The 13,677-nt window shown below is 44.1% G+C and overlaps 1 protein-coding gene across 1 annotated transcript in view; it reads left to right on the forward strand.

Annotated features, from left to right (window-relative positions):
* Positions 1 to 13,677, forward strand: part of mycbp2 (MYC binding protein 2) — a 386,518-nt gene that overhangs the window by 102,271 nt on the left and 270,570 nt on the right. Inside the window, exon 9 of the mRNA XM_082967288.1 lies at positions 511 to 584. Within this exon, the coding sequence (XP_082823414.1) occupies positions 511 to 584 (74 nt within the window). The remainder of the gene's footprint in view (positions 1 to 510; positions 585 to 13,677) is intronic.

Genomic DNA, 13,677 nt, shown 5'->3' on the forward strand with positions numbered 1-13,677 from the left:
CAGGGGGCTTTTAAACCGCTCGCCTGGTGATTGACAATAGACCAAACCTTTTAGCCAGCCATATCATTAATACACTCTACACTAAGGCTTGTAACTACAATGTTTGCAATATTCATAATATTTCGATATAATCATAACTAATGGATTCCGCATCCAGAAATTAATCCTGATTAAACTAGGAAAGGATTGAAACAGAACCAAATGGCCACGGGACAAAGATGGCTACATAGCTTTATCGATTCAATGTGCAGACACTTACGCACCTCAGGATATTGAGAACTAAATCTCTGTCTAGCTAGCCCTGTTTTTTGTTTTACAGTATGCTATGTTAATATTCATTTCAAAAATATAAATAAAATGTACCATATCATGGACTGACACTTGCATTTAATAGAGAATAATGTTATATTAACTTAAACAGAGGCCAATGCACAATGTTTCGGCTGAATTCCTTTGTCAAAAGCATGAAAAATTCATCTCCCTATTCTTTGAACTCTGTCCTTTTCACAGGTCTACAGGCAGACGGCCAGAGCGTAGTCTTCACTGACGGAGAGTACATCAACCAAATTGCTGCCTGCAAAGACGTGAGTCTCCATTCACACGCACACACATACTCACATTAATCTGCTGCAATGACGCTAAAATTATTATTTTCATTTGGATTTTTCTTGAGAGAGAGGAGTGGATGGGTACAGACTGAAGTCCTGTGCCTAATATAGGGGAGAGATTGCTATTATACTATAATATAGAGCGTGTCATTCCCGCCGGACCTGCAGAACCCGATGCACGGTCTGCATTTTTCATGCTGCTGGCGGGAACGGGCGGTCAGACAGTCTACTTCGGGATAAAAACGTTTTTTTATTCCTCAGATTATTTGTAATCTTTTTGTATTGTATGGATTATCTATTATATTAAAGGCACCTCTTTGTCGCCTTATTCAAACACACTAATAGGTGCGTTTGAAATTCTTACTGCTTCAAGTTCAGTAGCTTACCACTTGTCTCTTTTGTTGGGCGCGCAAGATCAAGTGCTCCATATGTGTGGTCTATAATTCATTAGCATGTAGGCTATAGTATGCATGGGCAGAGAAGCACAAGGCAGTTGTCTTTTCAAGGAAATGAACTTCCTAAATATGATAGTATACACTGTGTGCACAATTATTAGGCAAGTGAGTATTCTGATGTTATCATTGTTTCTATTCACATTTTCGAACTCCAAACCATATAAACTTGAATGCTTGTTGGATTTAATCATTTTCAGGTGATATGTATTTGTGTAATGAGGGAGGGTGTGGTGAAAGTGAATAACACCTTATATCAAGGTGTGCATAATTATTAGGCAGCCTCATTACCTCAGGTAAAATGGGCCAAAAAAGAGATTTAACTGACACTGAAAAGCCAAAAATGTAAAATGCCTTTCAGACGGATGCGACACTCTTTAAATGGCTAAACTATTGAGTCGTGACCACCGGACAATCAAACGTTTTGTTGCGAATATTCAACTGGGGCGCAAAAAACACATGGGGAAGAAAATGCGCAAATTAACTGCAAAAGACTTGAGAATAATTATACGTCAAACTACCAGGAACCCATTATCCTCCAGTACCACCGTATTCCAGAACTGCAACCTACCTGGAGTGTTCAAAAGTACAAGGTGTCAAGTGCTCAGAGACATGGCCAAGGTCAAGAAGACTGAAACAAGACCACCACTGAATAAGATTCACAAGTTGAAGCGTCAAGATTGGGCAAAGAAATACCTGAAGACAGATTTTTCAAAGGTTTTATGGACAGATTAAATGAAAGTGACTCTTGATGGACCAAATAGATGGGCCTGTGGCTGGATCAGTAATGGACACAGGGCACCACTTTGAGTCAGGTGCCAGCAAGGTGAAGGAGGGGCACTGGTATGGGCTGCTATCATTGATGATGAGGTAGTTGGACCTTTTCGGGTTGAAGATGGACTGAAACTCAACTCCCAAACCTACTGCCAGTTTCTGGAAGATTCTTTCGTCAAACAGTGGTACAGGAAGAAATCCTCAGCATTCTAGAAGGCCATGATCTTTATGCAGGACAATGCTCCATCACATGCATCCAAGTACTCCACTACTTGGCTAGCCAGCAAGGGCCTCAAAGATGCCTGAATAACGACCTGGCCCCCTTCCTCACCTGACTTAAATCCTATTGAGAACTTGTGGGCCCTTCTCAAACGTGAGATTTACAGTGAGGAAAGACAATACACCTCTTTGAACAGCATTTGGGAGGCTGTGGTTGCTGCTTCAGCGAAAATTGATCGTGAACAGATGAAGAAACTGACAGACTCCATGGATGGAAGGCTCATGGCAGTTCTTGAAAATAAGGGTGGCTATATTGGTCACTGAATATTTTTTAAAGGCCAAAAATGTTATATAATTGTCATTTTGTGTTACTTATCTGTTACACTTACTCTAAAAATTGAGAATCAACAAGTGAGTTGAGAGAAATTATTTTTTTAATTTAGTTGCCTAATAATTCTGCACACTAATAGTTGCCTAATAATTATGCACACTTATATTTCCCTGAGAAAGACAAAACTCACTTTTCCTTTGTTAAACATTCAGGTTTGAGGTTCAATAACATTTTGGATTGACTGAGAGCTTTGTGTTTGTTCAACAGTAAAATTAATCTCGAGGAATACAATTGTGGAAGTTACCTGTCGTGCTGATGTTTAGGCAGAGGTATGTATAGTTTGGTCTAGTCTTCATCAGGGCACCTTGCTGTCTCGTTGCACAGTTCCTCTGTAGTAACAGCTCCATAGGTATCTAGTCCTCAATGGCCTAAGTGTAGCATCCACCTAGGTGATGCCTTGGCAGCTGAGGCGGCAAAGCACACCACACATCAGCCATGGTCCGGAAAAGTCCCTACTACGAGCGTTATCAGCCATCCCATCTCCGCACACAGTCCTTATCCTTCTTAATCTATGGATTTCACATGACTAGGCAGGGGTGCACCCATTTTTTTTTTGTTCTGTGGGCGGACTTGAAGGGCATAGGCCCAGCCACTTGGCAGCCAGGCCCACCACACTTGGCAGCCAGGCCCAGCCAATCAGAATGAGTTTTTCCCCACAAAGTGGCTTTATTACAGAGATAAATGCTCCTCAGCTCAAATGATCTCGCAGGGGTAAGAAGCTGGAATGTGGAGGTCCTGGGCTGGCGTGGTTACGTGGTCTGCAGTTGTGAGGCCGGTTGGACCTACTGCCAAATTCTCTAAAATGACATTGGAGGCAGCTTATGGTAGAGAAATTATCATTTCATTCTGTGGCAACAGCTCTGGTGGACATTCCTGCAGTCAGCATGCCAATTGCACATTTCCTCAACTTGAGCCATCTGCGGCATTGTTGTGTGACAAAACTGCACATTTCAGTGGACTTTTATTGTCCTCAGCACAAGGTGCACCTGTGTAATGATCATGGGGTTTAATCAGCTTCTGGATATGCCACACCTGTCAGGTGTATGGATTATCTTGGCAAAGGAGAAATGCTAACCAAAAGGGATGCAAACAAATGTATGCACAACATTTTAAGGAAAAAAGCTTTTTGTGCATATAGAACATTTCTGGGATGTTTTATTTCAACTCATGAAACATGGGACCCAACACTTTACATGTTGTTTATATTTTTGTTCAGTGTAATTGGCTTGACATCCAGTATTGTGTTATTAAACATTACTATTAAGACTACTCCTTTTATAGTTTCTCATTCTGTGCTTTGGTAACTTCCTGTTCTACTGACGGACTCTGGCCAGACTGAAGACGATGCAGAGTTTGAAGAAATGCTAAGTATGCGGCATGCTTTTCTCAATGGAGCCTCGGATGCTAGTTGGCCCTGCGATGCCACTTCGTTGCAGACGGTTCCTATTGAAATTATTTACTTTCGCAGAAACGCAAGACTACAAATTCGGGATGTAAACAGGGCATAACCAAGGGGCCAGGAAAATAACTAAGTAGGAAAATAGCATTTTAGGATTGCACAATTTTTTTTTTATCTAAGTTGACAATAGTTTCTCAAATGATTTTAATTACAACAAACGTACAATTTTTGGGCCAAAGTTGAATGAATATCCTCCCATTATGAACTTTATTTCAGATAGCATCCCGTTATGAAATGAAGCAACTTGTTTTTGCATTTAGTTGTCGAGCGAGAGAAGAAAGCTGTTTTGGAGAATTGTCATGACAGCTGTCCATAAAAATGGATAGAGGGTTCCCCTCTGATCTTTGCCATTGATATCTTCTGTGATAGCAAAGCCCATAGAGGGCATCACTGTCTAGTGACAAGTGTGCCATCTAGCTATTCATCTCTATGCTGGGGTCACACTGGCGGCTGAAAAGATTTTGAATGAAAATAAAATAAATTTGTATGAGGCTGTGCAGCAATGTCAATTTCACAGGATGACACATTAGTATAGGCTAAAGGGATTCTCTACTTATAGAAACACATCTATTCCCTACCTTTATTTTCAATTAGTCTACCTTTCCTACCGTAAGGCAATTTCTGACAGCAGATCCTTTGAAAATAATTTCCCCATTCCAGATGATCATGACATTATTAGTCAAATAGCCTTGTCTAGGCCTACTCATAATTGCCTATTCATATAGATTATACATTTTTATAACGCATAGAGGCAGGATTGACATGTCTTGATCATTGTGCTGGCACATGGCCGCAGTGTGTTCGATTTATCAATTGGGACAAATTATTGATTTCATTGGTTGACATTTTTAATTAAAAATATTTTTTTTTCACCTTCATTTAACCAGGTAGGCAAGTTGAGAAAAAGTTCTCATTTACAATTGTGACCTGGCCAAGATAAAGCAAAGCAGTTCGACAACAACAGAGTTACACATGGAGTAAAACAAACATACAGTCAATAATACAGTAGAAAAGTACGTCTATATACAATGTGAGCAAATGGGGTGAGATAAGGGAGGCAAAGGCCATGGTGGCAAAGTAAATATAATATAGCAAGTAAAAGACTGTAATGGTAGATTTGTAGTAAAAGAAAGTGCAAAGTAGAAATAAATAATGGGGTGCAAAGGAGCAAAATAAATCAAATAAATACAGTAGGGGAAAAGGTAGTTGTTTGGGCTAAATTATAGATGGGCTATGTACAGGTGCAGTGATCTGTGAGCTGCTCTGATAGCTGGTGCTTAAAGCTAGTGAGGGAGATAAGTGTTTCCAGTTTCAGAGATTTTTGTAGTTCGTTCCAGTCATTGGCAGCAGAGAACTGGAAGGAGAGACGGCCAAAGGAGGAATTGGCTTTGGGGGATGACCAGAGAGATATTCCTGCTGGAGCGCGTGCTACAGGTGGGTGCTGCTATGGTGACCAGTGAGCGGAGATAAGGGGGGACTTTACCTAGCAGGGTCTTGTAGATGACCTGGAGCCAGTGGGTGTGGCGACGATTATGAAGCGAAGGCCAGCCAACGAGAGCGTACAGGTCGCAGTGGTGGGTAGTATATGGGGCTTTGGTGACAAAACGGATGGCACTGTGATAGACTGCATCCAGTTTGTTGAGTAGGGTATTGGAGGCTATTTTGTAAATGACATTGCCGAAGTCGAGGATCGGTAGGATGGTCAGTTTTACGAGGGTATGTTTGGCAGCATGAGTGAAGGATGCTTTGTTGCGAAATAGGAGGCCAATTCTAGATTTAACTTTGGATTGGAGATGTTTGATGTGAGTCTGGAAGTAGAGTTTACAGTCTAACCAGACACCTAGGTATTTGTAGTTGTCCACATATTCTAAGTCAGAACCGTCCAGAGTAGTGATGCTGGACAGGCGGGCAGGTGCAGGCAGCAAGCGGTTGAAGAGCATGCATTTAGTTTTACTTGTATTTAGGAGCAGTTGGAGGCCACGGAAGGAGAGTTGTGTGGCATTGAAGCTCGTCTGGAGGGTTGTTAACAGTGTCCAAAAAAGGGCCAGAAGTATACAGAATGGTGTCATCTGCGTAGAGGTGGATCAGAGACTCACCAGCGACATCATTGATGTATACAGAAAAAAGAGTTGGCCCAAGAATTGAACCCTGTGGCACCCCCATAGAGACTGCCAGAGGTCCGGACAACAGGCCCTCCGATTTGACACACTGAACTCTATCAGAGAAGTAGTTGGTGAACCAGGCGATGCAATCATTTGAGAAACCAAGGCTATTGAGTCTGCCGATGAGGATGTGGTGATTTGACGGAGTCGAAAGCTTTGACTAGGTCAATGAATACGGCAGCACATTATTGTTTCTTAGCGATGGCGGTTACGATATCGTTTAGGACCTTGAGCGTGGCTGAGGTGCACCCATGACCAGCTCTGAAACCAGATTACATAGCGGAGAAGGTGGGGTGGGATTCGAAATGGTTGGTAATCTGTTGACTTGGCTTTTGAAGACCTTAGAAAGGCAGGGTAGGATGGATATAGGTCTGTAGCAATTTGGGTCAAGAGTGTCCCCTCCTTTGAAGAGAGGGATGACAGCAGCTGCTTTCCAATTTATGGGAATCTCAGACGACACAAAAGAGAGGTTGAACAGGATAGTAATAGGGGTTGCAATAATTTCGGCAGATAATTTTAGAAAGAGAGGGTCCAGATTGTCTAGCCCTGCTGATTTGTAGGGGTCCAGATTTTGCAGCTCTTTCAGAACATCAGCTGAATGGATTTGGGAGAAGGAGAAATGGGGAAGGCTTGGGCGAGTAGTTGTGGGGGGTGCAGTGCTGTTGACTGCAGTAGGGGTAGCCAGGTGGAAAGCATGGCCAGCCGTAGAAAAATGCTTATTGAAATTCTCAATTATAGTGCGTTTATCGGTGGTGACAGAGTTTCCTATCCTCAGTGCAGTGGGCAGTTGGGAGGAGGTGTTCTTATTCTCCATGGACTTTACAATGTCCCAGAACTTTTTTGAATTTGTGTTGCAGGAAGCACATTTCTGCTTGAAAAAGCTAGCCTTGGCTTTTCTAACTGCCTCTGTATATTGGTTTCTAACTTCCCTGAAAAGTTGCATATCAACGGGGGCTGTTTGATGCTAATGCAGAACGCCACAGGGTGTTTTTGTGTTGGTTAAGGGCAGTCAGGTCTGGGGAGAACCAAGGGCTATATCTGTTCCTGGTTCTAAATTTCTTGAATGGAGCATGCTTATTTAAGATGGTGAGGAAGGCATTTAAAAAAAATAACCAGGCATCCTCTACTGACGGGATGAGGTCAATATCCTTCCAGGATACCAGGGCCAGGTCGATTAGAAAGGCTTGCTCGCTGAAATGTTTAAGGGAGCGTTTGACAGTGACGAGTGGAGGTCGTTTGACCGCTGACCCATTACGGATGCAGGCAATGAGGCAGTGATCGCTGAGATCTTGGTTGAAAACAGCAGAGGTGTATTTAGAGGGCAAGTTTGTTAGGATGATATCTATGAGGGTGCCAGTGTTTATGGCTTTGGGGTGGTACCTGGTGGGTTCATTAATAATTTGTGTGAGATTGAGGGCATCAAGCTTGGATTGTAGGACGGCTGGGTGTTAAGCATGTCCCAGTTTAGGTCACCTAGTAGCACGAGCTCTGAAGATAGATGGGGGGCAATCAGTTCACATATGGTGTCCAGAGCACAGCTGGGGGCCGAGGGTGGTCTATAGCAGGCGGCAACGGTAAGAGACTTGTTTTCAGAGAGATGGATTTTTAAAAGTAGAATTTCAAATTGTTTAGGTACAGACCTGGATAGTAGGACAGAACTCTGCAGGCTATCTCTGCAGTAGATTGCAACACCGCCCCCTTTGGCCGTTCTATCTTGTCTGAAAACTTTGTAGTTAGGGATGAAGATTTCAGAGTTTTTGGTGGACTTCCTAAGCCAGGATTCAGACACGGCTAGGACATCCGGGTTGGCAGAGTGTGCTAAAACAGTGAATAAAACAATCTTAGGGAGCAGGCTTCTAATGTTAACATGCATGAAACCAAGGCTATTACGGTTACAGAAGTCATCAAAAGAGAGCACCTGGGGAGTAGGAGTGGATCTAGGCACTGCAGGGCCTGGATTCACCTCAACATCACCAGAGGAACAGAGAAGGATGAGGATAAGGGTACGGCTAAAGCTATAAGAATTGGTCGTCTGTGACGTCCGGAATAGAGAGAAAAAGGAGCAGGTTTCTGGGGGCGATTAAAATAGCTTCAAGGTATAATGTACAGACAAAGGTATGGTAGGATGTGAATACAGTGGAGGTAAACCTAGACATTTAGTGATGATGAGAGAGACATTGTCTCTAGAAACATCATTGGAACCAGAAGATGTCATAGCATGTGTGGATGGAGGAACTGAGAGGTTGGATAAGGTTTAATGAGCAGGGCTAGAGGCTCTACAGTGAAATAAGCCAATAAACACTAACCAGAACAACAATGGACAAGGCATATTGACATTAAGGAGAGGCATGCTTAGCTGAGTGATCTAAGGGTCCAGTGAGAATTAGATAGCTAGCCGAGCCATAGGTAGCAAGCTGGTAGAAGATGGAGGGAGGTCTGTTTTTAGCCACCTAGTGCGTTTCCGTCTGTAGATTAGTGGGGTTCCGTGTGATGGGGGGACCAGTCCAATTGGCAAAATAGTTATAGTGGCCCAAAAAGGTTGTCCGATAGACCTATTCAGATAGCAGCCGATAAGATAGCAAACGATTAGCGGGCCGCAGATGAGCGTTCAGGTTACGTCGCGACAGAGGGGCCAGTTGGATAACTCCCTCGGGCAGATAACGTCGGTGGTCCAGTCGTGAAGGCCTGATGGGGCTCCGCATCGGCAGTAAAAAAACAGGTCCGGATAGGTGATTGTAGCCCAGGAGTGGCTGAAGGAATTCTTCAGCTGGCTAGCTGAGGAATATTTTATGTTATCTCCAGGACCGACGTTTGCCAATAGTCACTCAGTTAGCAGCTAGCTCGCTGCAAGATCCAGGTGTAAAAGTCCAGAGCCTGCGGTAGAAATCCGGGGATATGGAGAGAGAATAGGTCCGGTATGCTCTGGTCTGAGTCGCGCTGTACAAAAACTGGCAATAGCTTTTCGAGCTAATGGATAGCTGAGGACCGCTAACCGTGGCTAGCTGAACTCCGTTAGCCAGTGAAATGGCTAACCTCTGGCTGGCTTCTGTTGTGGATTTCAGATTTGAGGTAAATAATACTTTTTTTTAAATTGGTGAGGCGGGTTGCAGGAGAGTGTTTTGAGGTTCAGTTTTTAGAAGAAAAAAATATGTAAAAGGATATGCGAAGAAAATGTGTAAATATTTATATACACGGGACACGACAAGAGGAGAACCTAGGACGTCTGAACTGCTACGCCATCTTGGAAACAGGCCGATATTTTATTTTCTCCTAGTCGTAAGTGGATGAAAACAATAGTGCTTAGCCTACATTTCACAAGTGCATAAAATGTTGTCGTGTCGCAAAGGGGCCAGACTATGGTGTAGCCTACTCTCTTATAATTTTTACTGCAAATGTACAAAAGAATTGACGTAAATACGTCAGCCTACACCATTTAGGAAATACATGCTGTGACCAAGATGTTTCTGATCGGATTGAAGATTATTTTTGAATGAATTAGATTTTTCAAGTAACTAATCCCAAACACTGTTGGGGATAACATACAGTGCATTTGGAAAGTATTCAGACCCCTTGACTTTTTCCACATTTTGTTACGTCATAACCGTATCCTAAAATGGATTAAGTCGTTTTTTTCCCCCCTCATCAATCAACACACAATACCTCATAACGACAAAGCAAAAACAGGTTTAATTTTTTTTTGCAAATGTATAAATAAATGAAAATGAATCACATTTACATAAGTATTCAGACCCGTTACTTAGTACTTTGTTGAAACACCTTTGGCATCGATTACAACTGCAAGTCTTCGGGTATGACGCTACAAGCTTGGCACAGCTGTATTTGGGGAGTTTCTCCCATTCTTCTCTGCACATCCTCTCAAGCTTTGTCAGGTTGGATGGGGAGCCTCACTGCACAGCTATTTTCAGGTCTCTCCAGAGATGTTTGACCGGGTTCAAGTCCCGGCTTTGGCTGGGCCACTCAAGGACATTGAGTTGTCCCGAAGCCACTCCTGTGTTGTCATGGCTGTGTGCTTAGGGTCGTTGCCCTGATTGAAGGTGAACCTTCGCCCCAGTCTGAGGTCCTGAGCGCTCTAGAGCAGGTTTTCATCAAGGATCTCTCTGTACTTTGCACTGTTAATCTTTCCCTCGATCCTGACTAGTCTCCTAGTCCCTGCAGCTGAAAAACATGGCCCAGCCTGATAATGCATTTAGGTAGGCTACCGCCAACCACGTGTCATATATTCAACCGCACATTGACTACATGACCAAAAGTATGTGGACACCTTCTCGAACATCTCATTCCAAAATCATGGGCATTAATATGGAGTTGGTCCCCTCTTTGCTGATATAACAGCCTCCAACCTTCTGGGAAGGCTTCCAACTAGATGTTGGAACATTGCTCTGAGAGTTGCTTCCATTCAGCCATGAGCATTAGTGAGGTCGGGCACTGATGTTGGGTGATTAGGCCTGGCTCACCAGTCGGCGTTCAATTCATCCCTAAGGATGAATGGGATTGAGGTCAGGGCTCTGTGCAGGCCAGTCAAGTTCTTTCACACCAATCTTGACGAACCATTTCTGTATGGACCTCGCTTTGTGATCGGGGGCATTGTCATGCTGAAACAGGAAAGGGCCCGCCCTCAAACTGTTGCCACAAAGTTGGAAGCACCAAATTGTCTAGAATGTAATTGTACTCTACGCTGTAACGTTATTTCCCTTTGGAACTAAGGGGCCTAGCCCAAACCATGAAAAATAGCCCCAGACCATTATTCGTCCTCCACCAAACTTTACAGTTGGCACTATGCAAATGAAATGTTATTTGTCACATGCGCCGAATACAACAGGTGTAGACCTTACTGTGAAATGCTTACTTACAAGCCCTTAACCAACAATGCAGTTCAATTAATAGAGTTAAGAAAAGATTTACTAAATAAACTAAAGTGAACAAAAAATATATATATTGAAGTAACACAATAAAATTACTTAACGGTAACAAGGCTGTATGCGGGTGTACCGGTACCGAGTAAATGTGCGGGTGTTACAGGTTAGTAGAGGTAATTTGTTAAGTGACTATGCATAGATAATAAACGGTGAGTAGCAGGGGGTGTCAATGCAAATATTCCAGGTGGCCATTTAATTAATTGTTCAGCAGTCTTATGGCTTGGAAGTAGAAGCTGTTAAGGAGACCTTTTGGTCCTAGACTTGGCGCTCCGGTACCGCTTGCCGTGTGGTAGCAGAGAGAACAGTCTATGACTTGGGTGACTGGAGTGTTTGACAATTTTTTGGCCCTTGCTCTGACACCGACTAGTATATAGGTCCTGGACGTCAGGAAGCTTGGCCCCAGTGATGTACCCTCTGTAGTGCCTTACGGTCAGATGCCGAGCAGTTTCCATACCAGGGGGGTGAGGATGATCTCAGTGGTGCAGCTGTGCTCCTGAGTGGGAAACGGTGTTGTCATGCCCTCTTCAGGACTGTCTTGCTGTGTTTGGACCATGATCGTTTATTGGTGATGTGGACACTCTGGACCCACTCTACTTCAGCCCCGTCGATGTTAAAGGGGGCCTGTTCGGCCCTCCTTTTCCTGTAGTCCACGATCTGCTCCTTTTTGTTTTCCTCACATTGCGGGAGAGGTTGTTGTCCTGCCAGGTTTCTGACGACCTCCCTATATGCTGTCTCATCGTTGTCGGTGATCAGGCCTACCGCCGTTGTGTCGTCAGCAATCTTAATGGCGGTGTTGGAGTCATGCTTGGCCACGCAGTCTTGGGAGTACAGGAGGGGACTAAGCACGCACCCCTGAGGGGCCCCAGTGTTGAGGATCAGCATGGCAGATGTGTTGTTGCCTGCTCTGTCGACCTGAGGACGTCCCATCAGGAAGTCCAGGATCCAGTTGCAGAGGGATGTGTTTAGTCCCAGGGTCCTTAGCTTAGTGATGAGCTTTGTGGGCACTATGGTTTTGAATGCTGAGCTGTAGTCAATGAATATCATTCTCACATAGGTGTTCCTTTTGTTCAGGTGGGAAAGAACAGTGTGGAGTGTGATTGAGATTGCGGCATCTGTTGATCAGTTGGGACGGTATGCGAATTGGAGTGGGTTTCCGGCATGATGGTATTGTGAGCCTTGACCAGCCTTTCAAAGCACTTCATGGCTACCGACGTGAGCGCTACGGGGCGGTAATCATTTAGGCACATTACCTTCGCTTTCTTGGGCACAGGGACTATGGTGGTCTGCTTGAAACGTGGGTATTACAGACTCGGTCAGGGAGAGGTTGAAAATGTCAGTGAAGACACGTTCCAGTTGGTTTGCGCAGGCTTTGAGTACATGTCCTGGTAATCCATCTGGCCCCACGGCTTTGTGAATGTTGAGCTGTTTAAAGGTTTTGCTCCTATCTGCTACTGAGAGCATGATCACACGGTCGTCCGGAACAGCTAGTGCTCTCTTGCATGCTGAAGTGTTGCTTGCCTCGAAGCAAGCATAAAAGGCATTTAGCTCGTCTGGTAGGCTCGCGTCACTGCTCGTGGCTGGGTTTCCATTTGTAGTCTGTAATATTTTTAGAGCCCTGCCACATCCGACGAGCGTTTTCTTTTAAGCGTCCGGATTAGTGTCCTGCTCCTTGAAAGCGGCAGCTCTAGCCTTTTGCTCGGTGCGGATGTTGCCTGTAATCCATGGCTTCTGGTTGGGAAATGTACGTACGGTCACTGTGGGAATGATGTCATCGATGCACTTTTTGATGAAGCCGGTGACGGAGGTGGTGTACTACTCAATGCCATTGGATGAATCCCGGAACATGTTTCAATTTTGTGCTAGCACAACAGTCCTGTAGCGTAGCATCCACATCAGCTGACCACTTCCGTATTGAGCGAGTCTCTGGTTTCTTCCTGTTTTTAATTTTTGCTTGTAAGCAGGAATGAGGAGGATAGAATTATAGTCAGAGTTGCCAAATGGAGGGCGAGGGAGAGCTTTGCATGCGTCTCTGTGTGTGAAGTAAAGGTGGTATAGAGTTATTTTTTCCCCCGTTCTGGCTGCACATGTGACTTGCTGGTAGAAATTAGATGAAACGGATTTAAGTTTGGCTGCATTAAAGTCCCAGGCCACTAGGAGCGCAGGCTCTGGATGAGCATGTTCTTGTTTATTATGGCCTTATACAGCTCGTTGAGTGTGGTCTTAGTGCCAGTATCGGTTTGTGGTGGTAAATTGACGGCTACGAATAATATAGATCAGAACTCTCTTGGTAGATAGTTTGGTCTACAGCTTATAATGAGGTACTCTACCTCAGGCGATCTATACCTTGAGACTTCTTTAATATTGGATATCGCGCACCAGCAGTTATTGACAAATAGACAGACACCTCCACCCCTTGTCTTAACCTGTTAGGGCTAGGGGGCAGTATTGACACAGCCGGATAAAAAACGTACCCGATTTAATCTGGTTACTACTCCTGCCCAGCAACTAGAATATGCATATAATGATTGGCTTTGGATAGAAAACACCCTAAAGTTTCTAAAACTGTTTGAATGGTGTCTGTGAGTATAACAGAACTCATGTGGCAGGCAAAAACCTGAGAAGATTCCATGCAGGAAGTGGCCTGTCTGAGAAGTTGTGTTTCATCTTGGCTCTTT

Source organism: Salmo salar, chromosome 21, assembly GCF_965601325.2.
Source record: "Salmo salar chromosome 21, fSalSal1, whole genome shotgun sequence".
Classification (NCBI taxonomy): Eukaryota; Metazoa; Chordata; class Actinopteri; order Salmoniformes; family Salmonidae; genus Salmo; species Salmo salar.